This window comes from Taudactylus pleione, unplaced genomic scaffold, assembly GCF_031769625.1.
Source record: "Taudactylus pleione unplaced genomic scaffold, aTauple2 ptg000065l, whole genome shotgun sequence".
Taxonomy (NCBI): Eukaryota; Metazoa; Chordata; class Amphibia; order Anura; family Myobatrachidae; genus Taudactylus; species Taudactylus pleione.
Genome location: NW_028284467.1, coordinates 10,608,039 through 10,632,362, shown reverse-complemented (window position 1 = coordinate 10,632,362; position 24,324 = coordinate 10,608,039). Strand labels below are relative to the sequence as shown.

The 24,324-nt window shown below is 48.9% G+C and overlaps 1 protein-coding gene across 1 annotated transcript in view; it reads left to right on the top strand.

The window, feature by feature from the left end:
* Window positions 1-823: 823 nt before the first annotated feature.
* LOC148534672 (chymotrypsin-like elastase family member 1) overlaps window positions 824-24,324 on the top strand; it is a 40,315-nt gene continuing 16,814 nt past the window's right edge. The window contains exons 1-3 of the mRNA XM_088465870.1: window positions 824-876; window positions 8,928-9,004; window positions 10,151-10,251. Of these exons, the coding sequence (XP_088321996.1) occupies window positions 861-876; window positions 8,928-9,004; window positions 10,151-10,251 (194 nt within the window). The 5' untranslated portion in view covers window positions 824-860. The remainder of the gene's footprint in view (window positions 877-8,927; window positions 9,005-10,150; window positions 10,252-24,324) is intronic.

Sequence of the window (24,324 nt, the reverse complement as noted above, 5' to 3'; positions counted from 1 at the left end):
CAAGGATTCTTGTGAGGAGTCCTGGAAAGGGGATGAGTCACCTAGTAAATTGGATGCTGGACTACCTCTGATCATTACTGAGGATATTGAGGTTGAAGGTGTTGGCGGTGGAGATTGCAGATGCTGGGATCTAGTAGAGAGAAGGGAGCTAGCTGATGCTGGACTGCTTGTTGTTATTTTTTTTAGCACCAGTTTCTGATGTTATAAAATGCTTGTCATGAGCTTGTTGCAGATGATGTAATAGCATGGAGGTTCTTAGATGCTTAACGTCCCTACCTCTACTTACTGTAGTTCCACAACGGCTACATATGGCTTAACAAATGTTGTCAGGATTTGGGTAAAAATAATGCCAGACATAAGAGGTGGATTTGTTGGTCCTATGCCCAGGCATGACAATGGCCTTCTTCTTATCATGGCCAAGAGCTGCTTCCACCTGTGCCTGACTTACACAAATAACATCCTCATCCTCAATATCTTCATTAGTGCCCACATCAGCTACAGAAATATCCCCCTCATCCTCTTGCAATTCAATGTTGGCATCCTCAGTTTCTATTTCATCAGCAATACTTATGCTGCTCATCCCCACAAATACAGAAGGAGCAGAAACTGTGGAAGGCGGCTCCTCTGAAAGGTCAGGCTCACACATAGCACTCATGGACACACTTAGACTCTCCTCAGGAATTTCTGACATTTGTGTTCCTGAACGCACAGTTTGATCTACTGCCTTAGTGGTTTTCAGTATTTTTACACTTCTTCTAAAAGGTCTTTCATTGTCATCATGAGAGGCAGAAGGTGCATCACCGACAGGTGCAGAACCACCACTAAGAAATAAAGGCCAAGGCCTGAGCCTTTCCTTGCCAATGTGTGTGGTGAATGGTATGTTGCCAATTTTCTGTCTTTCTTCAGTAACCTTTAGAAGTTTTTTTTGTGTTTACCCATGTGAAATCTCAATTTTTTTTATTTCATATACCCTAATTTTTTAAAGCCTCTATGCCCTTGAGCATCATCTTTAGATGATAGTGAATGACTAGTATCATCATCATTACTGGTTCCAGCAGCTGCACTGGTAGCATTTTCTTGCTGCTTCTGCTCTACACGGTTGGTTGTCATGATCCATATTATTGAAAACACACAGAGGGCTACTGCCCAATTAGTCACGGTGCTTATACACACAGAGGGCTACTGTCCAATTAGTCACGGTGCTTATACACACAGAGGGCTACTGCCCAATTAGTCACGGTGCTTATACACACAGAGGGCTACTGTCCAATTAGTCACGGTGCTTATACACACAGAGGGCTACTGCCAAATTAGTCACAGCACTTTCACACACAGCTACTGCCCAAGTAGTCACGGTGCTTATACACACAGAGGGCTACTACCAAATTAGTCACAGCACTTTCACACACAGCTACTGCCCAAGTAGTCACGGTGCTTATTCACACAGAGGGCTACTGCCCAATTAGTCACGGTGCTTATACACACAGAGGGCTACTGCCCAATTAGTCACGGTGCTTATGCACACAGAGGGCTACTGCCCAATTAGTCACGGTGCTTATACACATAGAGGGCTACTGCCCAATTAGTCACGGTGCTTGTATACACAGTGGGCTCATGCCCAAGAAGTCACAGTGTCACAGTGCTTGTATATATAGTGGGCTAAGGCCCAATTACTCACGGTGCTTTTATACACAGAGGGATAATGCACACTGAGTCATGGAGCTTGTATAAAGTGGGCTAAGGACCTGATTCAGCCCCATTCGCTAAGGTGCGATCGCTCGCTGCTGGGTGATTGTTGCTCAGTGCGCATGCATATAATTCGTAGTGCACATGTGTAAACCAGTCATTGCGATGGGGAATCATGTGCTCTTAGCACAAAGCCAGAGCGCTACTTTGAGTGACAGATAGTGCCATTTGTGGGTGGTTACAGGGGAAGGTGCTTGTAAACGGGGAGTGGTTTTGCGGACGCAGGCATGTCAGGCCAGCAAAACGCTGTTTAAAGGGCGTGCATAATTAGCAAAGTGGCGTCATTGTACACGTCACCTGCATGTATTTCAGCCAGCACTGATCGCAGTGCTTGTGGCGGGGTAGGGCTACCTCAAAGGCTGCGAGCAGCTCCCATGGCTCTCAATGTTACCGATTAATCCAACAATTCCAGGAGATGACATGTGTTGTGAGGGGAAAGGGGGCATCTTTATACACAGGCGAGCGCTCAGTGCTGTAGCCCGCTAAGACATAGAGGGCATCCTTACACCACGCAGTGCAAGTGTGGAATATGAATATCCGGCCCCTTTTTGCCAACGAGCGCCCGCATCTTGCGAGCAGGTCTGAATGAGTTCCTAAGGCCCAAGCAATCATGGAGCTTGTATACACAGAGTGCTAAGGCCCACAGAGTCCCGGTGCTTTTATATACAGAGGGCTAAGTCCCACGGAGTCACGGTGCTTTTAATTTATTTTATACGCAGAGGGCTAAGGTCCATGGAGTCACGTTGCTTGTATACATAGAGGGCTAAGGCCCACGGAGTCACGGTGCTTTTAATTTATTTTATACACAGAGGGCTAGGGCCCAAGGAGTCACAGTGCCTGTATACACAGTGGGGTAGAGCATCAAAAAATATGTTGTTTTTTTTTACTTTTAACTTTCTTGAAAGTTTTTTTTACTTTTTTAAACTTTTTTTGTACACACAGCCACTTGTGAGTCATTCTCAACATTTTAATCAGCAGTGTATAGCGCAGTGTGCCCCCTATACAGTCACTTTACCAGCACAGCCACTTGTGAGTCTCTGGACACAGCCACTTAAATAGCAGAGTATAGCGTAGCATACATCAGCATGCAGTGTGCCTCCTATACAGTCACTTTGCCATCACAGCCACTTATGAGTCTCTGGACACAGCCACTTAATTAGCAGAGTATAGCGCAGCATATGTGCAGTGTATCCCTTATACAGTCACTTTGCCAGCACAGCCACTTATCCCTGTCACAGCCAGTACATAAGCAGAGCAGTGCACAGCGTGCGGAGTGTGGAAGTGAATGGCGCCCAGTCCCGGTCTCAGTGCCTTATGTAGAGGCGAACGCTCACCTCTCACGAGAATCTGGCACTCTCGCCTCTTGCGAGGATCCAACGTCAGGAGGCTGAAGTTCAGCCTCGCAGTGGGATCCAAGTCGGCGGGAGCACGCGAGCTGTGCCGATGTTCGGAGCGGTCCGGATTCCACAGAATCCGGACCGCTCATCCCTAGTTCACACTGCAAATGTTTACCAGTAAACAACTGAAGCATCTACCTACCCAGGCGGGGAGTTTGACTTGGGCGGTACACCTGTCAAACCGTAACGCAGGTGTCCTAAGGCGAGCTCAGGGAGGACAGAAACCTCCTGTGGAGCAGAAGAAAAGCAAGTTCCTCATCCTAAAACTTCCCCTCATGTACTCACCAATAGATCAGCTTCAACTTTGTATGTTGAACAAGTGATTGTGCTCAATATTCTATGCAGTACATACATTATATACAATACGCATACAGGGCCTGATTCAGAGCCGCTCGTAAGCGGCCGCTCGTTCGCGCCGAGCGATGTTCGCACATCTGCTCATGCGTATGGGTTGTAATGCGCATGCGCCAACCAGTCAGTGCGGTCGGAAATCGTGTGCTCGCAAAATAGCGAGTGCCTGCTAATTTGAGTGACAGAATGAGGCGTTTGTGGGTGGTAACAGGGGAAGGTGCTTGAAAACGGGGAGTGGAGATCCGAACGCAGGCGTGCCAAACAGTCAAAACGGGCGTTTTAAGGGTGTGCGTAATTAACAAAGCAGCGTCATCGACCACGTCACTTGGTTGTCTTTTAGCCTGAACTGCTCGCATGATTGCGGTAGGAAAATGCTACCACAAGAATAGCGAGCAGTTCATATGCTTTTCGATGAACTCGATTAATCAAATAGATAGCGGAGATGACGTATGATGCGAACGGCCATGGGGCATCTTTACAAAATATCGAGCGCATGTTTCGGACGCTCGCTCAGACATAGAGGCGTCAACAGACCGCAAAGAGCGAGCGCTCAATTTAAATAGCCGGCCCCTTTTTCTGAACGAGCGAGCGCAAATAGCATCCGGCTCTGAATCAGGCCCACAGTACACTCTGGCATCAGTCGAGCCAAACAGCCCCTCTCGGCTCGCAATGTCCCAGGCAGGGGTGTAACTAGATATTTGAAGGCCCAATAGCAAAAGTTTGTAAGGGCCCCAATGTACAACCTAATGGTGAAAAATGTATATAACACATGTAACTTTAAAATGGAGGATGGGCCCCCTCAACTCTGGGCCTCATAGCAGCTGCACCCCTTGTACTTAAGGTAATTATGCCCATGGTCCCAGGTGACATGACTGCGACAAGCGTCCTTTTTTTGCTCAAAGGGCCTGATTCAGAGTTGTACACTAATGCCGGCGCTGCTGAATATGTGTGCACAGCTGCTATGCAAAAATATGCAAATGTTGCAGCTGCCGGGCGATGTATTGAGACCCCCACCTGCGGCTTTGCACACCCAAGCATCAGCATAACATGTTGCAGCATTGCGTATAAAGATGGAGCATGGCCGCATGGCCGCAGATAATTCAATAGTTGCAGTACTGAGTGAGTCTATGGTTCCACAGAATGGCCAAGGGAATTGAGACGCTGGAGCCATGTACCTTGCATAGAGGCTTACAGTCGCAGGGTGAGACACCCCCCCGAAATGGTTGCGACACACCTGCTTTCCTTCTCGGCACTCCCAGTTACATCTCCAAAATACTGCCTGACTGTCAATCACATTGCGAATAAATAGTCACTGCAAGTGACTAGTATTGTACCTTGATGCATGCGCAGTGCAATTTAGACAAATGTGTAGATGGCTGATAATCGCTCAACTTTGGAAACATCGGCATAGCGTACAACTTCAAATCAGGGCCAAAATGTGCATTTTATTTACACAATGAAAACAACTGGAAGCGACAAAACTACTTTCCTAGGCTGCACTGATTCATTTCTTGTGTGACATTTACAGTGCTGCATGCTGGGGGGGGCGCTGTGAGCCCCTCAGCCCGGTGCATAGCCAGTGGGGGGCACGATCAGTGTGTTCGCTCTCCCCACAGGCATAGGAGACTGCTGTGGCTGCTACTTAGCAGCCACGAGCAGTCTCCCAGTGCAGCCCAGCACACAGCAGCGTGTGCTGGGCTGCTTTGATGTAAGAGGGAGGGGGGGGACGGCGCTCCCCCCGCTCCCCTCCCTTCTCGGCGCCTCTGGACATTTGTACATTTGTGTGCAGCTGAGTCTGACTCTGCTATGAAGCAGCAGCCGCAGCTTTTTCTCACGCCAAGTTCCATTGTGCTACATCTACTACTTTGTATGTGTTTAAAACGAATTCCTGTGCAGTTAAAGTCATTGCCCATCATCTGTAGTGCACTAATTCAGCAAGATCGCAACTGCGATTACGCACACAATCGGATGCATTTTAGTGCGCGTGCATGAACACTCCTATGCGATCGGGGCTGTGATCGCAGTGACTACTCAGACCCACTGCAGAGTGATTGACAGGAAGTACCATTTGAGGGAGGTTACAGTGGGGTTGGTTTGCGAAAGAGAGATTCCATGTTGGCGGCACTCGGAATAAATACACAGGCAGGCTGGATTACCAACGTCTCGATACTTTGTGTCGCATTTTCGTCAGGGTGCTGACCCTGACGAAAATGCAAAACAAAGCATTGAAACGTTGGTAATCCAGCCTGCCTGTGTATTTATTCCGAGTGCCGCCAACATGGAATCTCTGCATACAGCATCACATATTAAATTGGCCTACGTAGGGCACCGGTTTATGTAAAGTATATACACTTTTGCTTGATTTGGACTGAGGAGTGCCCCTTCCTATTGTTGTGTGTGTGTATATATATATATATATATATATATACTGTATATATTTACATTATATATCATATATATATATATATATATATATATTTTTTTTTTTATTATTAGTTTTTTTATATGCACACACACAGCCCCACTGAGACAGACTCAGCAGCAGCATGGACAAGCACCTCTCTCTGCCCAGGACGTGCCCACCCCACCCCTCCTCCCCCCTCCTGTCTTCCAGCCTGAGCTGGATAAGTTACCTAGAGACTGGACTCCGTGGAAATCGCGGGGACCGACTGCAAGATGCCGGGTGGTCCGATGGGCTATGGGCTCAGCAGCAACTGACGGTGACTAATGTCAATATGTAGGCGGAGGCAGAGCCGTGATCTGCCCTCACAGCTCTACTCCGCAAAGGACCATGGGAGGAGTGGCCATGGCTGGGTATGAGCAGTATAGCCCTCCCGCGGCCATCTTCCTGGTCTCCGACTCGAGTCCTCCTGTAGACGCCAGAATGAGCTTCTATGCAGAAGCTCATTCTGAGTAACCTGCACTGTGCAGAGCCGTAGAATGCCCCTAGGCATTCCAGTTGCCCTATGCATAAGCTTAGAATGCCTATGCCTAGGGCCGGCTCTGTGCAGGGACATACATTAATTATCCACCGCGATGCCATACACAGCCTGAGCTCTCACTGCCTACTGGAAGGTTAGCAATTTCTGAGACAGATTTTGAGCAAGTGTGTATGAGGCTCCAATTGTACTCAATGTTACTGATGGTTCCACAGATTTGCAAAGTATTACGGATGTGTATAAGGTAAAGTGGGTGTCCTTATGTTTGGCTGCAACGGCATTACGATTGCAATCATTAGCATATTTTCACAATGAGACTGCGTACATAATCGCAGTTGTGATCCTTACTGAATCAGGCCCTTTGTGTGGTGCTTCCCTGCATCATTGATGAGAATAAGTCACAAAATGTAAAGATGGCACTCTATACCTCTCAGAGCGACTCAGTCGCACCAGGTATTTTGCGCCATATAACGTATTGAGGCTAGGGGGTAAATTTACTAAAGTGAGAGTTTTTAGAAGTGAGATTTAGAAGAGATGTTGCCCATGGCAACCAATCAGATTCTACTTAACATTTAACTAGCACCTTCTAGTAGATAATAGCTAGAATCTGATTGGTTGCTATGGGCAACATTACTTCTAAAACTAACTTCTAAAAACCATACTTGTCGACTTTCTGGCTGCTCCTTCCAGGACGGAGCAGCCAGTTCAGCAGGACAGGGGAGGGGGGCGTGGCCGGACAGGTGATGGGCATTTGTCGGCGTTGCAGGGCCACGCAATCGCGTCATTTTGGCCTCACCCTCGCTACCCAATGCCGATAATGCAGGCATTGTGGAGCAGGGGGCGGGGCCAAAATGATGCGATTCAGTGTGAATCGCCTCACCGACCCCCTCCTCTGCAGGGGTTTAACTACTAATTGCGGGGTGGAGGGGTCGGGGGGATTGGCGGCTTCCGGGAGGCTTGCCTGCCTTTCCAGGGGGCCGGGACCTGCGCCCGATTTTCGGGAGGCTCCTGGCCAAGTCGGGAGGGTAGGCAAGCTTGCTAAAAACTTACACTTTTGCAAATGTACCCTTTGATGTATGAGGACACATCTGTACTAGCAACTAGATACAATGTAGCTTTATATTAGCACAAGGTATGTGGCAGAGGCTATATATTCAGTATGATAAAGTATAAAGGTTTTACGATGTGATATAACATGCATATCACAGCCTCTTTAATAGCGGGCCCTAGGTGCCTCAGTCACACAGCAGCAGCAGTGTATCATGTCATTCTGGGGTGGGGATAATTTGTATTATTGGGCAGGAGACAGTCTATGGGCCTGACTCATTATGTAACCCTTTTTCTTACTGGGTCAATAAAATGTGCCTCCACCCAAGCTTTATTTTATAATGATTCTCAAGGGGATGGCTTGGGTCGTCCCCCACCAACACTTTAAGTAATAAGACACTTTCTTATAATGTTAGGGCAACTCACAAAACAAATATTATGACTAAAAGAAATAATAGTTTTTTGTCTGGAACACTTCTCTGCGATTCACCTAGGATTAATAATGGTATCAGACGCACAGACACACCTGCGTTCGCCTGACCACCCCCGTCACTACCCACAAATGGCAATTCCTGTCAATCAACATTGGCAGGGTCTCCGTGCACACTTTGTATGCTGGCCGTCCTCTACCACACCGCAGTTGATGGTTCTCACACGAGCACTGCGGCTAATACGCATGCGCAAAACAAAATAATCGGCCGAGTGCATGCGTTCTCTCACTTGTGTCCCTTACTGAATCAGGCCCTCAGTGAGTGGGTGAGAATAGGGAGTTCGGCATGAGGTGCAGTACAGATTGGAACAGGCGCACTAAATAGATTTGTTTATTATCTGTCCCCAGTACAGGGTGACATAAATCATAGTTATGTCAGGATATCTAGGATCATGTAAGGTTTTAGAAATGGCTGTACAGATGTGTCCTCATACATCTAGCCTCCTTGCACGTTAAACAGCCCTTCTAATCGCACCATGCCCTGGCGCGACTCGGTAGTGCAGAGTGTCTTTTTGTGCAACTTTTTACCTTCAAATATGTCTTATTAACACAGTGATGTGAATAGCTAGCACAAGCAGCTTCAGCTGATATGCAGCATGCCTCTGTCTCTGTGTGTCTGCGGATATATCTGCATGCCAACCGCTACGTTACAGTGTTACAGCTGCTGACACTGTAATATAGCATTTCACATGCAGATGCACCCGTAGAGAACATAGGCATGCTGCATATCATTTTAATCAGCCGAAGCTGCGTGTGCTAGCTATTCACATATAAGACGCACTGAAGGTAAAAAGTCTCACGAAAGATGCTCTGTGCTACCGATGTACACTGGACTCCCGCGTTACATGTGGCACGACTTGTAGTGTATGGAGGATAGATGTATGTGGACACATCTGTATTATATTTTACCTCAGTTTAAAATGATTCTTATCTACCAATTCCCTGTTTTCTATTTAGGTCATTGTCATGAAACCGTTCAAGATGGACGTGTAGTAGGCGGAACTGATGCTACTAAAAATGGTTGGCCATGGCAGGTCAGTGACTATACTAAATGTACTCAGATATCAATGGAACACTTTAGCAAATGTTTACATGCTCTGAATTTCTGTGATTCTAGACTGATTAGACATTTTAGACCACATCACATTGTTGCTTACAGTAAATTAAATGTCACTCCCCCCTTGGTGAAAATGGACCTAAACTGTTTGCACTTTACATCTATCAGGGGTGTACAAAAAATAATATGAAGCTGGGTCAGAGAAATGCAGATACGAGAAACATGGCAACAATGCAGAAAAAAAAATAGAATATAAAAAAAATTAGATAAATGTCTAATTTATCTAATTTATCTAGCCTAGCTGAGTTTACATAAAATATCTAGCCTGCTGAGTTTACATTGTTTAATTGGGTGGGGTATGAAATCCCGGCTGTCGGGAATCGGATGCCGCTGGTCAGAATACAGACAGTGTCATCCCGACAGCCAGAATCCCGACACCCACAGAAACTAATGAATAGTAAGTATTTTCCTAACCACTACCCTAACCCTTCCTCCCCAGTGCCTAACCCTAATGTCCCCCCCAGTGCCTAAACCTAACAGCCCCTTCCCGCACCCTAAACCTAACACCCCCTCCCCGGTGCCTAAACCTAACCTCCCCCCTAATGCCTAAACCTAACCTCCCCCTCCCTGCTCCCTAATCCTAACACTCCCTCTCCAGTGCCTAACCCTAACCCTCCCCCTAATGCCTAACACTAACCGCCGTACCTAACCCTAACCTCCCCCTAACACCCCAATACTTAGCTTCGGGATGCCAATGGCAGTCAGGATTTCGGCGCCGGTATTTAGAACGTCAGCATCGCGCACGCCGGGATCCCGACTACAAAAAAAGCAATGATGTGTATTTTAATTTCATTTACAGAGATTATCTCATTATATTATATGTAAAGACAATCACATAGACCATATAACACATTTATTCATTACCCTTCAATATATGGAGGTTAAATTACATATTGTATATGTTTCCATTACAGCATATGCACATCTCCAGCAGAAGAGCAGTAATATGTCAATTTATATAAAGGCATTTATTTGATATAATGTGAATTGATTATACTGTATTAGTAATGGGTCTTTCCCATATGCAATCAATATACTTAAATATCCATATATACTGTCCTAGATTTCTCTACAGTATCTTGATGGCGGCTTCTGGTATCACACCTGTGGGGGTTCCCTGATCCGTACTAACTTTGTTATGACAGCAGCTCACTGCGTAGACAGGTAACATGTATTTATTAGCGTCCCACTAGCAGGCTTGACATGTTTTTATAATACAAGGTTTGCAAAAATATGAACAACTGTGCAGCTCTGCTGGAAATATGCTGAACATCTGGAAGTTGCTCACTGCCACAGCCATTTTTTTTTTGAAAATCTGCTCCACGTCCCTGGTCACTGGTCACTGGCAATTTATAAATTGTTGTTATTGTTAGCAGCAATATACACCATAGGGAAGTTGTTTTACCTCTACATACAATAAATTGAGATATAAATAGGATAGAGCATTTCCAGTATTACACAATTGTATTTGCTCTGACTAAATATAGCATTGTACAGCCCACTTTGAGAAACAGCATTATGGCAGTACTCAGCAAAAGTTGGGATTGTAGAGTCCTAGCTTCATCTTCTACTATAAAGCGTTTAAAGACAAACTTCTGGCCAATCATTGGAAGCCCATATTACTGTCCTGCCAAAAGAGGATCCCTTCCTATACTCAGGGCCGGCCCAAGCCCAATTTTGTAGGTAAGCGAATATTTTTTTCCGGCACCCCCAGAAGTACTGTTGCGCATGCCAGAGGCATGCGACCGAAAAATATAAAGAGGCGTGGTCTAGTGGGAAAAGCCGTAAACATATCTAAAGCATGTATTGTGCTCCCCCAGGTCTCAAATTGACTCTCCCCACCATATCTTGTATTGTACCCGCCAAATCTTTTATTATTCTCTTCCCGTTTTATATTGTCCTTTACCCCTCTCCATGCCTTGTATTGTGTCCCCTGTGCCATGTATTGTTCTTGCCAACCCCCCCCCCTCTGTCTTATGTTGTCCTTCCCCATGTCTCAATATTGTCCTTCTCCATGTCTCATAGTGCCCTCTGCCCCCTTCATACCTTGTATGGTCTCTCCTTCCTAATGTCTTTTCCACACTCCCTCATGCCAGCTAATTTGACACTGCCTTCAACCCTCTCCGTGCTGCTCTGTCTCTCCCGTCGCTCTCAAGGTACTGCAGAGCCGCGGCAGCATCAAAATGTAACCACTCGGCGCTGCTGCCTGGGTAGTGTCCAGAGGGCGCATATCTGCGCCTGTGGTAGAAGTGGGAGTTCTGAAGTGGGGGTATGGAGTCAGCCTCTGTGTGCGCCATTGGCAAGCACGCAAAAAAATAAGTGTGGCCACGCGTCACAAGGGGCGTGGCCACTCAAAACAGGGTCAGCATTTTCTTAATGTCTCACGCCACCCCAGCTCCTCCTTCCTTTACTTACCCCCTGAACAACTCATACTCTCTGTCCCTCTTTAACTCTGCACTTTTCACTCCCTGCTTCTGGTGAGGCACACAGAGGAGGTGAGGCACACAGAGGTGAGGCACACAGAGGAGGTGAGGGACACAGGGGTGGTGGAGTACACACATTGGGACAGTGAGGAAGAACAACGCACATATGGGGGAAATGAGGGAGGACAGGGGGAGAGGTATGGAGAACAACGCACACAGGGGGACAGGGCGGGAAGACAGTACACACGTGGGTACAGTGAGGGAGGACAGTACACACATGGAGACAATGAAAGGGATAGTACACACGGGGACAGTGAGGGAGTATTGTATACACACAGGGAGTACAAGGAGGGAGGAATGCATGTACACGGGGATAGGGAGGACTGTATATACACAGGGGGCAGGCTTTACATACACAGGGGGACAGGGAGGGGGGACAGCAGCGCCGTAGCTAGACGGCAGTCCACCCTGTGTAGCACTGCCGCCCCTCTCACTCCCTCTCTGCCCCCCTGAGCGCTTACCCTTACTTCCGAGGGGAGGAGGGATGGTGGGATCCTGCGCCGACATTCACTGTGCGGCGCGCACCACTGCCGGAGGTCTCTTCCTGCAGACCTCCAGTGCAGAGAAGTGTGTGGCCGGTGCCACTGGAGGATTCCGCCCTGTGCGGAGGCACCGGCCGCACCACACTCACTACGGCCCTGGGGGACAATGCCTGTACAGTAAGTGATAAGCCTGGGATATACATATACTGTATATGTCACCCTTTTCCTCCTCCTGCTGTGGCTTCTACCAGTCACTCTCCCGCGGCTCCGCTCCATCCTCCGGCTCCTTGTAGTTCTGGCTGAAGTCTATGCGCTGTGGCAGGCAGGCCTGGTTCAAGGATATGGATAGCAGGTGCACATAGGTCTCTGAGCCGTCCAGCCCAACCTCCTGCTTCTCTGCACAGGACGCAAAGAACTCACACCTCTGAGATGCTGAGCCACCGGCTCTGTGTCCCCTGTTGCTCTGCTGCTCGGCTGTCTCTCACCTGCCGGCAGACGTCCGGGTCCATTACCTGATGGGGAACTAGGCTCAACTGGTAGGCATCGATAGGCATGTGAGCGGCGGCAGCAGCATGTGACGTCACATGTTCATCCCGCTGATCCTATCTCTGTGCCAGCATCCACTTTGACTGTCAGTGACCTCTGCGCACTGTGGGATGACCAGGAAAGAGGGGAATCCGTCCCAGACACGGGTTGCCGCCTAGCGCAGTCCATGCAGCACAGGGCGCCAATTAGGACAGGTGAGTAACTCACTGTCCATGACAGCCACGGTGCCCTCCTCAGGCTGGTGCTCTATGTGGCCGCGTACCTGGCATATAGGTCGAGCCGGCCCTGCCTATACTCCAGCTACAGACCCAAATCTATTCTGTATAGATTATAGCCAATTGCCTGAGATGTTATCTGCTTGACTTAATCCATCTTGATCACGTCATGTTTGTCGCTGGCCTTAAGGCCTGAGATAATACTGCAAAAATCATTGACTTAATCCACCATGTCTCTCATAATAAACTTCAGGCCTTTCTTGTGTTTCCAGGTGCTGGGAAGGCCTTTGATCAGGTGAATTGGCAGTTTATGGCCGGAACACATGGGACTGGGTCCTTCCTGCTTGCATAAAATACTGGCTCTTTATAAATCCCCGTCCCCCAGGATCAAGATTAATAGTACCCTTTCAGAACCGGTGACTATAGCTAATGGAACAAGAGCAAAAACAAAAGCCTTGACCAGAACTATTAGTCATTGGTCTGGAGGAAGGGGGGAGGATTCAAGCTGGGTATATTCGCTGACGACTTACTTGCCACTGTCACAAAACCCATCACCTCTCTCCCGATACTTATGGCTGAATTTACAACATTTGGACAGTTGGCCAAGTTTAGGATTAACTACTCGAAATCAGTATGTAACACCCCCAATTTGGTGGGATGTCACTGTGTGGATTGTACCTACTTTTCCTCTGGAACCTGCTTGCGCGTGGATCAGTGCAGTTCCTCTTTTAGGCTCCTCCTATAACAGCAGAGAGACAGGAGTCCCCCCAGAACCCAGCACAGTAATTACACACTTTGAAAGTGACGTTAGTTTTATTGTACAGGAGCACTTTGTCACACTGGTAGTGAATACATTTGAACATGCAAGAATCATTTAATAACCATTACATAGTAATGGTGTTCTTCAAACACTCATTAATGCATTCTATAGTCATCACAGTAATATACTACAATACTTGCTTCTCGTTTACTAACTGATAAATAAGTACCTTAAACTCAACTAACAAAATCTCTATGCATGACAATATGTCCCACAAACAAGTAGTGTTTCAGTATAAAGCATTATTTGCAAATTATCAATATACAGCACAATTTTCCTATTCGTCCTGCGCAGGCTGTCATTGATGGACATGCGGTAAAGGGAGACTGAAGGAATTGTCATATACTGAGATGTAAGCACACTGTAGTCCTCCTTACTTGAGAGAATGTTCAAGTGATACCATGTTAGCAATTTAACTTGTGTAATGTCAACTACACAGACTGGTAATGGGGCAGTATCTCCATGTACTATAGGGGACCAATGCTATATCATCACTGAGTGCTGTCTTGGAACAAAGCAGAGTGCTGGGGTTCAGATCTCACCACAAATATGTTCAGGGCTGGCTGGCAACTTTTAGCCTGGGGGGCAAATGCATGCAGGCGGCCCTGGCAGAGGAGTATCGTGTAGCCAGGGTGCCCGAAGAACGTGCGTGCTACGGCGCCACCCCCCCTCAAGTGTTTCAGGGAGGAGGCGGGTCCATATGGGATTAATGTAAGGTAAAAATAAAGATTAGGGGCAGCCCCCTGTCGTAGTGCCCATATGCAGTGCCCCTGTGTGCCACAGGAGATAACACACTTATGCAGGCCTCCAGTAGTGCCCCCAGTAGTGATCCCCCCCTATGCAGTGCCCCTTGTGCCCCCAGTAGTGGTCCCCCCTGTTCAGTGCCCCTGGTGCCCCCAGTAGTAAGCCCCATATATAGTGCCCCCAATAGTGGTACCCCCTAAGCAGTGCCCCCAGTAGCAGTCCACCCCCCCATGCAGTGCCCCCAATAGTGGTAACCCTTATGCAATGTCCCTTAAATAGTGGCCCCAGTTGTAGTCTCCCCCCTATGCAGTACCCCCAGTATTGCTCTTTATATAGAGCCCCCAGCAGTGGTCCCTCGCAGTGCCTCCAGTGGTATTCCTCTACCCCTATGTAGTGCCCTTAGTAGTAGTTCCCTCCCCCCTAAGCAGTGCCCCTAGTAGTAGTCCCCTCCCCTTGTAGTGCCCCCAGTAGTAGCCCCCCCTTGTAGTGCCCCCAGTAGTAGTAGTCCCCCCCTTGTAGTGTCCCCAGTAGTAGTGGTCCCCCCCCCTTGTAGTGCCCCCAGTAGTAATCCACCCCCCTGGTAGTGCCCCCAGTAGTAATCCCCCCCTGGTAGTGTCACCATAGAAATCCCCCCCCTGGTAGTGCCCCCATAGTAATCCCCCCCCCTTGGTAGTGCCCCCAGTAGCCCCCCCCAGTAGAGAGAGAGACTTAATTAATAAAAAAAATAAAAACACTTACCTGAAACTCCCGCTCCTGGTCCCGACGCTTCCACCGGCTCCTCTTGCCGCTTTGCATTATGGGAGAGACGTCGTCATGACGACGGCTCTCCCATTACCCACTGCGGGAGCTGGAAGATGGCTCCCGCAGTGGGAGCAGCGGCAGCCGATGAGAGTCTGACAGACTCAGCGGCTGCTGATTACAGCAAACACACAGCTGCCGGCTCTGTCCAGTCAGCGCTACACGCGCGGTGCAGTCTATATCACAGTGACACAGACTGCACCGGCCCGCATGACGCTGCGGCCCCGGGGGGCACATGGCACCCTGCCCCCCGGCCCAGCCCGCCACTGGATATGTTGCACTTATTATTATAGATGGCTGGGCTGGAGCTGTCTGGGCTGTCTTTCACAGGCTGGGGCTCACTCTGTCTTTCTCCTGGCTTACCCCAGGTACTGGCAGTGTAGCTCCCTGGTCTGTCCCTTTGCAAGGTGTCCCAGCTCAAAGCCTCCTCACTCAGCTGTTGATACCTACAGACCAGTTCCTGCAGCTCTCTCACACTGCCATTTTCCTGCTGCTTCCAGCCTCTCACCTAGGCGCTCGCTCTGAATCAGGGCCCACCTCCAGTAATATGGAGCGTCCTCCTGGGTGCTCGTATAGCTGTGGGCCACCACCCACAGCATATACGAGCGTGCAGGATGATGGTCGCGATGGTCTTGACCATCGCGACCATCACCACTGCGAGCAACAGCCTGCGGTTGAGGTTTTCAACCGCAAGGCCAGGAGTGATCTTGGCTCTATCAGAGCCAAAATCACTTCCACTGACATCACTAGTGATGTCAGTGGGGCCGGCTTCAGACGGTAGGCGTTCCCTTGGGAACGCCTCCGTCTGGCAGGCACGCCCACCAAAGGGGGCGTGCTGTCAGTCAACATCGACAGCACGCCCCCTTTGATGAGACACTCCGAGCGAAGGAAAATCCTTTGCTCGGCGCGTCTCGCGCATGCGCACGACGGAGCTCCCTCCGTCGCGCGCATGCGCAGTGCAGACCATCGACCCACTTGCGAGCGGACAGCCACTCGCGAGTGGGTCTGAATGAGGGCCCTAGTTTCAGTTTCAGCTCTGCACTGAAGCACACACTGCCCGGTCTCCTGGGTCCTAGAGTCTCTGCTTACTGCACTTCCAGAACATTCCCCAGCACAGTGCAGCATATAAAAGTCCAAGAATTTGGGGGTCCTTATGGGATATCACATACACCCCTGCTAAAATCTTGTGTGTCCTCACGCAGTAAACAAACTTGCAAAGAACAGTCTCTTCTACATTACTGCATGATCACCCAACATAAAATGTATTGCTATTATGTAAAGACAGATATGGACATGCATACAGTAACCTAACATCGTAAGGGCAATACACCTTTGTTGCGTTTTCTAGACCTACATATAGCCTGCTGCAACATGAAAGTTAACTTCTCACCGCTTATAGTGGTGTACTCACTATCTGGGCCATGTTTCTCTGGGTAAAGATATGTCACAACCTCTTTAGCTACACTAACGGTTTCTACATGGACATTAGATTCAGACTGTGACATAACCAAATCTGGGCTATTGGGTTTAAGGGGCCCCGATCCCTCTGCTGTGGCCATGTACATCACTCCTTCAGCGTCCCTTTTCTGGTCAGTGGTACTTGAATCTGCTCGACTGGGGTCAGCCGTAATGGAATCGGTACATTCCACTTTCAGTCTGCTCTCACATACTGACTATGAAGTGGGTTGCAGCCTAACTACATCCTGTAGGCTCGGTTGCACCATTTCACTAGGTTCCTTCACATGCCGTTCGTCTGTTTGCCCCAAGGATTCTCTCTGCTCTGGGGTTCTCCCCAATAATTCACTCTGTACTGGGATGTTGGGATCTTGCTGTCTGTGTTCAGCTGGTATCATCTGGTGATATGGTAGGTGTCGACACCTCCTGTAGGACTGTGGAGGATCATCATTCCGTCTATCAGTTGCACTTTCAACTGCCCTTGTCCTTTCTCCACCATCGCTGTATTGATAATGTTGCTGAGTATTACTTAGAGTATCTCCATGACATGGATAGCGCCAATGTTGCTTGCGATCTGTTACAAATTTGCTGCCTCGTAACGGAACACCACCTGGACCAGTCACGTTAACGGCTTTTATGCCTTTCTTTCCATTCGCCAATTCAAACTCGACCATTTCGCCACTTCTCAGGCTTCGGAAACACTTTTCAGAGATGGTCTTCTTAATGGCTGTTTATTGTACATATACTCTTCTTTTGGTGTCTGTTCTTTTTATGAATCCGTAACCACGTGGTACGCTGAACTACACGACATGACCCAAAAGTCTTCTTGGGCTGATTCGCTTATCGTCAATGGAATACGATACATTAGACACTGTAACTTGGTCCTGTCTTAATGCAATTGGACCTACATCTCTTCTTGAGGGCTGTCAACAGTTCCACTCAATGTGACCACTTCTTCTGCATCGTCGACATATAGGTCTCCCTCGAGCATCGAATTTATTAATTACTTGTCTTTCGGTCTCTCAGGAAAAATCCCATCTGGGTTGGTTTTGCACTCTGCGGTCTGGATACCAGTCCAGACTTAAAAACTTAGGCATTCCATAAATTCTCCTGGCTGGGCAGAACAAATGTTATTATTATGGATGCCGCAGCCTCTACAGCAATCACTTGACATGCTTCCCTGTGGTTCCACCCACGGCGTCTATGCTACGGTGGAGCGAGTGACTCCCACCCAGCCCTGCTGGAAAATCACACAGCAGCCCTGCCTATATAATGTATTTTGCTCCTATACTGCACTTACCTTTTTTGAGCCGGTAATTAACAGTGAAATGTGAAGGAACTTAAATTTTATTTACAAAATTCAACAATATCACTGTAATAATTAAATGCTTTGTTGTTTTCTATAAAAGTTTTTTACATTTTCATTAAATGACCTTCAATTGTTTTCTACAATTTTAGTAGCTCTTCAGGAGGTTTCACTTTAGTAGCTTACACCCCAATAAAGGTTGGCAACACACACTGGAGCCGTAATACACTTAATACTGTATTATAGTTATCAGCAGACACAATAAAGCGGGTAATGAAAGGCAAAACAAACAATATTTTTGGAGCTTGAGTGCGGGAGCATTTGCCATCTTCAGATGGCGAGTGTTCCCGCTACCGGCCATACAGGTCACACACCTCCACCCCTGTTCAGATCCTCCCGCTCTTTTGTACCTGCGCAACCTGTAAGTCACGCATGCGCACTTGTCTCACTGCTCCGAAAGGATCAACTGTCTCCGCGCCGGAGCAATGATGAATTGCTCCGGCGCTTGCATCGAGATGGATTGTTAATTATCGGGGTCCGTTCTGACCCCGATAAATAACATAATGACTAGACCCCTTAATCACACAATAAGTGCAAATAATCCCAGCAATGACTGGATTAATCTATGATCTTCACTGGCCAGTTCTTGCGTTGGTGCACATGAAATGGGGGCAGGAGGTAATTGAGGATTATAATGGCTCAGTATGGACTGAGTGTCTCTATATGTAGACGCAATGGGCAGCTCCATAGCTCCAGTATAGCAACAACTATGGCATTTAGGGCCTGATTCAGCAAGGAATGCAAAGGAGAGAACGTACGCACTTGGCTGATGTTTTTGCACTGCGCATGCGTATGCATCGCACTGCACGAACTAGCGAACTAGCCAGTGCGATCAGGTTAGGGTACGCAGACTACATGCAGTGTGTACGCAGACCCTTCCAATTTTGATTGACAGGAAGTACAGTTTGTGGGTGGTGACGGGGGGTGGTCAGGCGTGCCTGTGTGTTGAGACACCATTATAGGGACCTGCATAATTAAGGCAGTGCGGCAGCATACGCAGCCATAACGTAAGCTGTACACAGGAAGCGGACAAAATCCTGTGGCAGGTCAGGTCAACCGCTATTGTTTACACTATCTTGCGTACTGATCAGGCTGTGAGTAAAGGAAGATGGACGGCTTAATGTGGGGCTGGGCATCTGCATCTTGTGCTGCAGTCTCTGTACGTATGCATTGATTGGCATGTTCTCGCAGCGGCCGGGTGCGTGCGTCTGCTAATGTGCGTTCCTTGCTGAATCAGGCCCTTAGTTTCACGGACAATGTAACTCTGTGGGATATCAGTGCTGCCGACACAACTAGAACACAGGGCCTGATTCAGAGCCTCTCGTAAGCAGCCGCTCGCTCGCTCCGAGCGATGTTTGCACATCTGCGCATGCGTATGGGTCATAATGCGCATGCGCCAACCAGTCATTGCGGTCGGAAATCATGCGCTCGCAAAACAGCGAGGGCCTGCTAATTTGAGTGACAGAATGAGGCATTTGTGGGTGGTAACAGGGGAAAGTGCTTGAAAACGTGGAGTGGAGATCCGAACGCAGGCGTGCCAAACGGGCGTTTAATGGGTGTGCATAATTAACAAAGCAGCGTCATCGACCACGTCACTTGGTTGTCTTTTAGCCTGAATTGCTCGCAGTGATTGTGGGAAGTAAAACCTACCACAAGCACTTCGAGCAGTTCAGACGCCTTTCGATGTACTCGATTAATCTAATAAATAGCGGAGATGACGTATGATGCGAACGGCCAGGGGGCGTCTTTACAAAATAGCGAGCGCATGTTTTGTTCGCTCGCTCAGACATAGAGGCGTCAACAGACCACAAAGAGCGAGCGCTCAATTTAAATAGCCGGCCCCTTTTTCTGAACAACCGTTCGCAAATAGCGTCCGGCTCTGAATCAGGCCCACAGCCTCTTGAGAAGTGCTGCACAGAACTACTGTTCCTTTGTTAGTGGTATTACAGGCTATGGTGCACTTTAAACACACTTAGAGGCAATATAGGGGTCTGTACTTGGGTTTCAACTTGAAAGCAGTAGGATCTCTGGGGGCAGCTTTACTGTAGGCAATGAGTGCTAGACAAGTGTCCCTGTCCTCTATCACACAGTCCTTCAGACACAGAGGGTGCAGTGCTGTAAGTGAAGGGTGAAGCTTTGTCTTAGCTATTAACTCAGCCTGGGCCAGCCCAAGCCTAATTTATTTGGTAAGCAGATATAGATTTTGGCGCCCCCTAGTGAAATAAACCCTCATATTTCGATGTGTGAAATATCAGGAGTACATGGGGGGCCCACATGACAAATAAAAAAACAATAAAAAAAAACACACACACATAAGACACAACATGAAAAAAACAAACACATAGGGCCAAATGTAATAGGGTGAGAGTTTAGAAAATGTGAGAGTTTAGCAGTAATCTCTCACATTGGTTGAGTTTTATCTTCAAAATGGGAAAACATCTGAATGAGATTTTAAATCGTGAGAGTTTTTGAAGTCTAAAAAAACATGCAAGTTCGCTCTGTTACTTTGTTTTTGGACTCTATTACATTGGCAAAGTTTCAAAAGTGTCAGAAACTCTCACTTTTCTAAACTCTCACCCTATTACATTTGGCCCATAGGCTCCGTATGAAAAAAAACAAAAACACATTAACCCCCACGTAAAAGTAAAATATAGACATTGAAGGAAAAAAAAACACACTAGGCCCCCACATGAAAATAATTAAACACAATATAGGCCCCTACATTAAAAATAATTCAATACACACATAGACCACCACAGGAAAATGTATGTGTTATAGGGCCCTTATACAGCAGGACACCCCTTCATGCTAAGCTACAATTATACCAAAAGATACATATTCAGGGAGACAGTGACAGCACTTGGTGACAGTGAGAGGGTGACATAGAGAGGGTGATATCAGTTGGTGACAGAGGGTGACAACAGGGACAACAACAGTTGGTGACAGGGAGAGGGTGATAGCACTGGGTGACATGGAGAGGGTGACAGCAGTGGGTGACAGGGAGAGGGTGATAGCACTGGGTGACAGGGAAAGGGTGATAGCACTGGGTGACATGGAGAGGGTGACAGCACTGGGTGACAGGGAGAGCTTGACAGCACTAGGTGACAGAGAGAGAGTGAAGTCAGGAGAGGGTGACAGGGAAAGGGTAACGACAGGGAGAGGATGACAGCAGTGGGTGACAGGGAGAGGGTGAAAGTAGTGGATGACTGGAAGAGGGTGACAGCACTGGGTGACATGGAGACCGTGATAGCACTGGGTGACAGAGAGGGTGACAGCAGTGAATGACAGGGAGAGAATGACAGAAATGGGTGACATGGAGAGTGTGATGACAGGATGCGGGTGACAGGGAGAGGGTGTAAGCCAGTGGATAACTGATATACAGTATTTAAATTTTCTTACCTGTCCTGGGCCCAGAACTGCAGTAAATGAATGGTGGCTCCTCCTTGGACTTAATGCCAAGGACAGACACGAGATCAGGGGAGGAGCGGGGAGAGAGTGTCCCCTCATCTACTTTCAGCCGGGCACAGACTCTAATAAGCCAGGCTGTGTCACTCTGGGGGGAGGAGCTGAGGACTCAAGAGAGGGGAGGAGAAGAGAGAGCGGTCCCTCCTCCCCCTCCAGCCATGTCTGTACTATCAATCACCAACAGTGTTCAGGCCGCGGCTGTGGCACTTGCTGCAAGTGGTGCAGCGGCATACAGTATAATAAGTCAGTGTGACTTATTGTAATGCCGGCTGCTTTGGGGGACAGCAGCGGGACTCTGGAGATGGCGCCCTTACAGCTAGTTGGTCCCATATGTGGGTGCGTACCTGGCTTAATGGGGCCGGCTGGCCCTGCCCGCTGTAGTCTCTACTGTCACACCAGAGGCTGCACGTTTCTCCAACCAGCACTCTCACTCCACATCCCTCAACAAGCAGCAGTATTCCCCCCAGCTCTCCTTTGTCCCAGGTGCCATCCTACTATCTCTTGCTCTTTTCCTTCTGTGTCTTGTGTTATCTCTCATCTCTTCCTCATATTCTCCGTTATTGTTCTCTCTCTCTCCTCTTCCCCTCTGTTCTGGCTTGTAACCCCCTGGATCCAATCCCATGCCCTCATGCTCTCTACTCTCCAGTTACACCCCACCCCTTGCTGTCTCCACTCACGCAGATTCCTGCGCAGGGGCTTGTGCTGCTGAGGCCACCCATGTATGCTGCGGAGGAGGAGGAGTCCCAGCTGCTTGTCCTACCCACTCCTCCCCCAGCCCGCCCCTTCTACAGCCCAAATCATCACTCCTCCTCTGGCCCGACCCTCATCCATCCCACTTTTCCTCCGGCCCATCACACTGCAATTCTGGCCTGGCCTGGCCCTGTCAGAATAAAAATTGCACTTAACGGAACTGCACAGTGCAGTGGTCCGTGTGTATAGGACAGAGCAGGCAGGGGGGACATCTGGGACAAGGGGGACCAGAGACACGTGCTCCCTAAATCTGGCTGGCCACTGGCGGCAGTCATCTAGCCCTGATTGCTCACTGCAATGTGACGTCACGTCACTCCTTCCCTTGCAACCGCGGTGCAGCTGTGTTACAGTGACACAGTCTGCCCGCGTCCCTCCCTGGGCTCAGCAGCTGCTGGCTTCTGTATAATACATTAGCATGGTAGCAGCCAGGTCGCCCTCCACAATGTAGTTCCCTACTCGGGTGCGTACCATGCGTAATTAAAGAACCGGCCCTGATCTCAGCATATCCTGGTCCAAAGCATCAGTTCAAGTTGGGTACACATGGGAGCTAGTAACACAGACCTATTCAACGTCATTCTGTTGTTCAGTTTGACACGGCTCCTTCTGGTGCCAGTCGCTACAGTAATATCAGCTATGAGCAGCCACTCCTTAGTGTACCTCCGTCAGAGCCCTCATGTCTCTCTGATCCTCAGCATACTCTACCAGTTCTCAACGTTAGCAGCTGGCCGCTCTCCCTGCACCCACGGCATCCTTCATCTCAGTGGTGGCCTGGCTCCCTCAGTGCAGTGTTTGTACCAATACACATGGCCCCTTCACAGCAGCAGCAGCAGCACACCATCACCACAGGTCTGCCCAGCTCAGAGTCTCTCTAGTAGAGATGGCTAGTGAGTGAGTGTCTCAACACAATGACTCGAAACATTCAGATGTTTGAATTCTAGTCACTCAACGATTGGTGATTCAAGATACCCACCTCTCTAGCCTCTCTGTCAGTGGGAGCCTGTCAGTGGCAGCTCCGCCCCCTACACTGCTGATCCGACCTGATCATACTTCTGCACTGAGTCAGGGCAGAAGTATGATCAGATCGGATTAGCAGTGTAGGGGACGGAGCTGTCAGCGACTCATTCGGAGTCGCGCTGCAACTGCCAGGGCTCTGGGGGAGTACACTGGCTCAGGAAAGTCAATGCAGAAGCTTAGTCTGTAATGCTGGGCTGTGGGGGGCTGAGCTGTCAGTGAGTCACTCAGAGTCACTGGCACCCCTGCTTTCTACAGCTCTAAAAAGACACTCCACTGAGTTAAGCCATGTGGTTCAACTCAGTACGGTGAATCGATCTGGCAATCCCTACTATTTAGCACAGCCTGGGCTTTCAAAGCTCCACCCCCAACAACCTCTGTGATTTCCTGTCTTGGGCTTGTATGACTGCCTGCAGGGTGTCGGCAGGATCCTAACTCTCGGCCATTAACCCGCAGATTCCAGGATATCACCTATGACTTGCGGATAGTCAATGGCGTCACAAGGGGGGTGCGGGTCGCACCCGAGTGTCACCCGCCGAGGGGTGACACCAAGGTGCAGACTGACACTCCCCCACAGTGACAGGAGCCGGGTGCTGCACTGTAGTATTAAGTGCAGCACCCGGCCCCTGACACTGTGAGGAAGCCGGCACTGCAACACACGCAAACAGCACCCCCTGCCCCCCCCTCAGTAATATTAAGAAGAACAGGACCACGGGGGATCGGGATCAGGCTGTGAGGCCACACCCCCATCCCGCGAGGCCATGCCCCTTCGCACGAGGCCACGTCCCCTTTTCAGGGTGCGCGCGGCTATGCCGTGCTCAAAACATCCCTCCACACACCATGTGACACAGCGGTGAGGGATGCCACTGTGTATAGTACAAATAAAAATCCCCCCCCCTCCTACCAGAAGGATCTGCAGAGGTTCCCCTGTGGGTTTGTTTGGTGATGAAGGAGACCGATGTGTGGTTGGGATGTGTTATACAAGCCTAAAGCCAGAAGTGGGTTGCAGATGCCTTGGTTTCAGGGCTATTATCAGAAAGAATTGATCAAGGCTGGATAACCCCAAGCACTGGGTCTCAGTGGAAACTATGGACCTTATTCA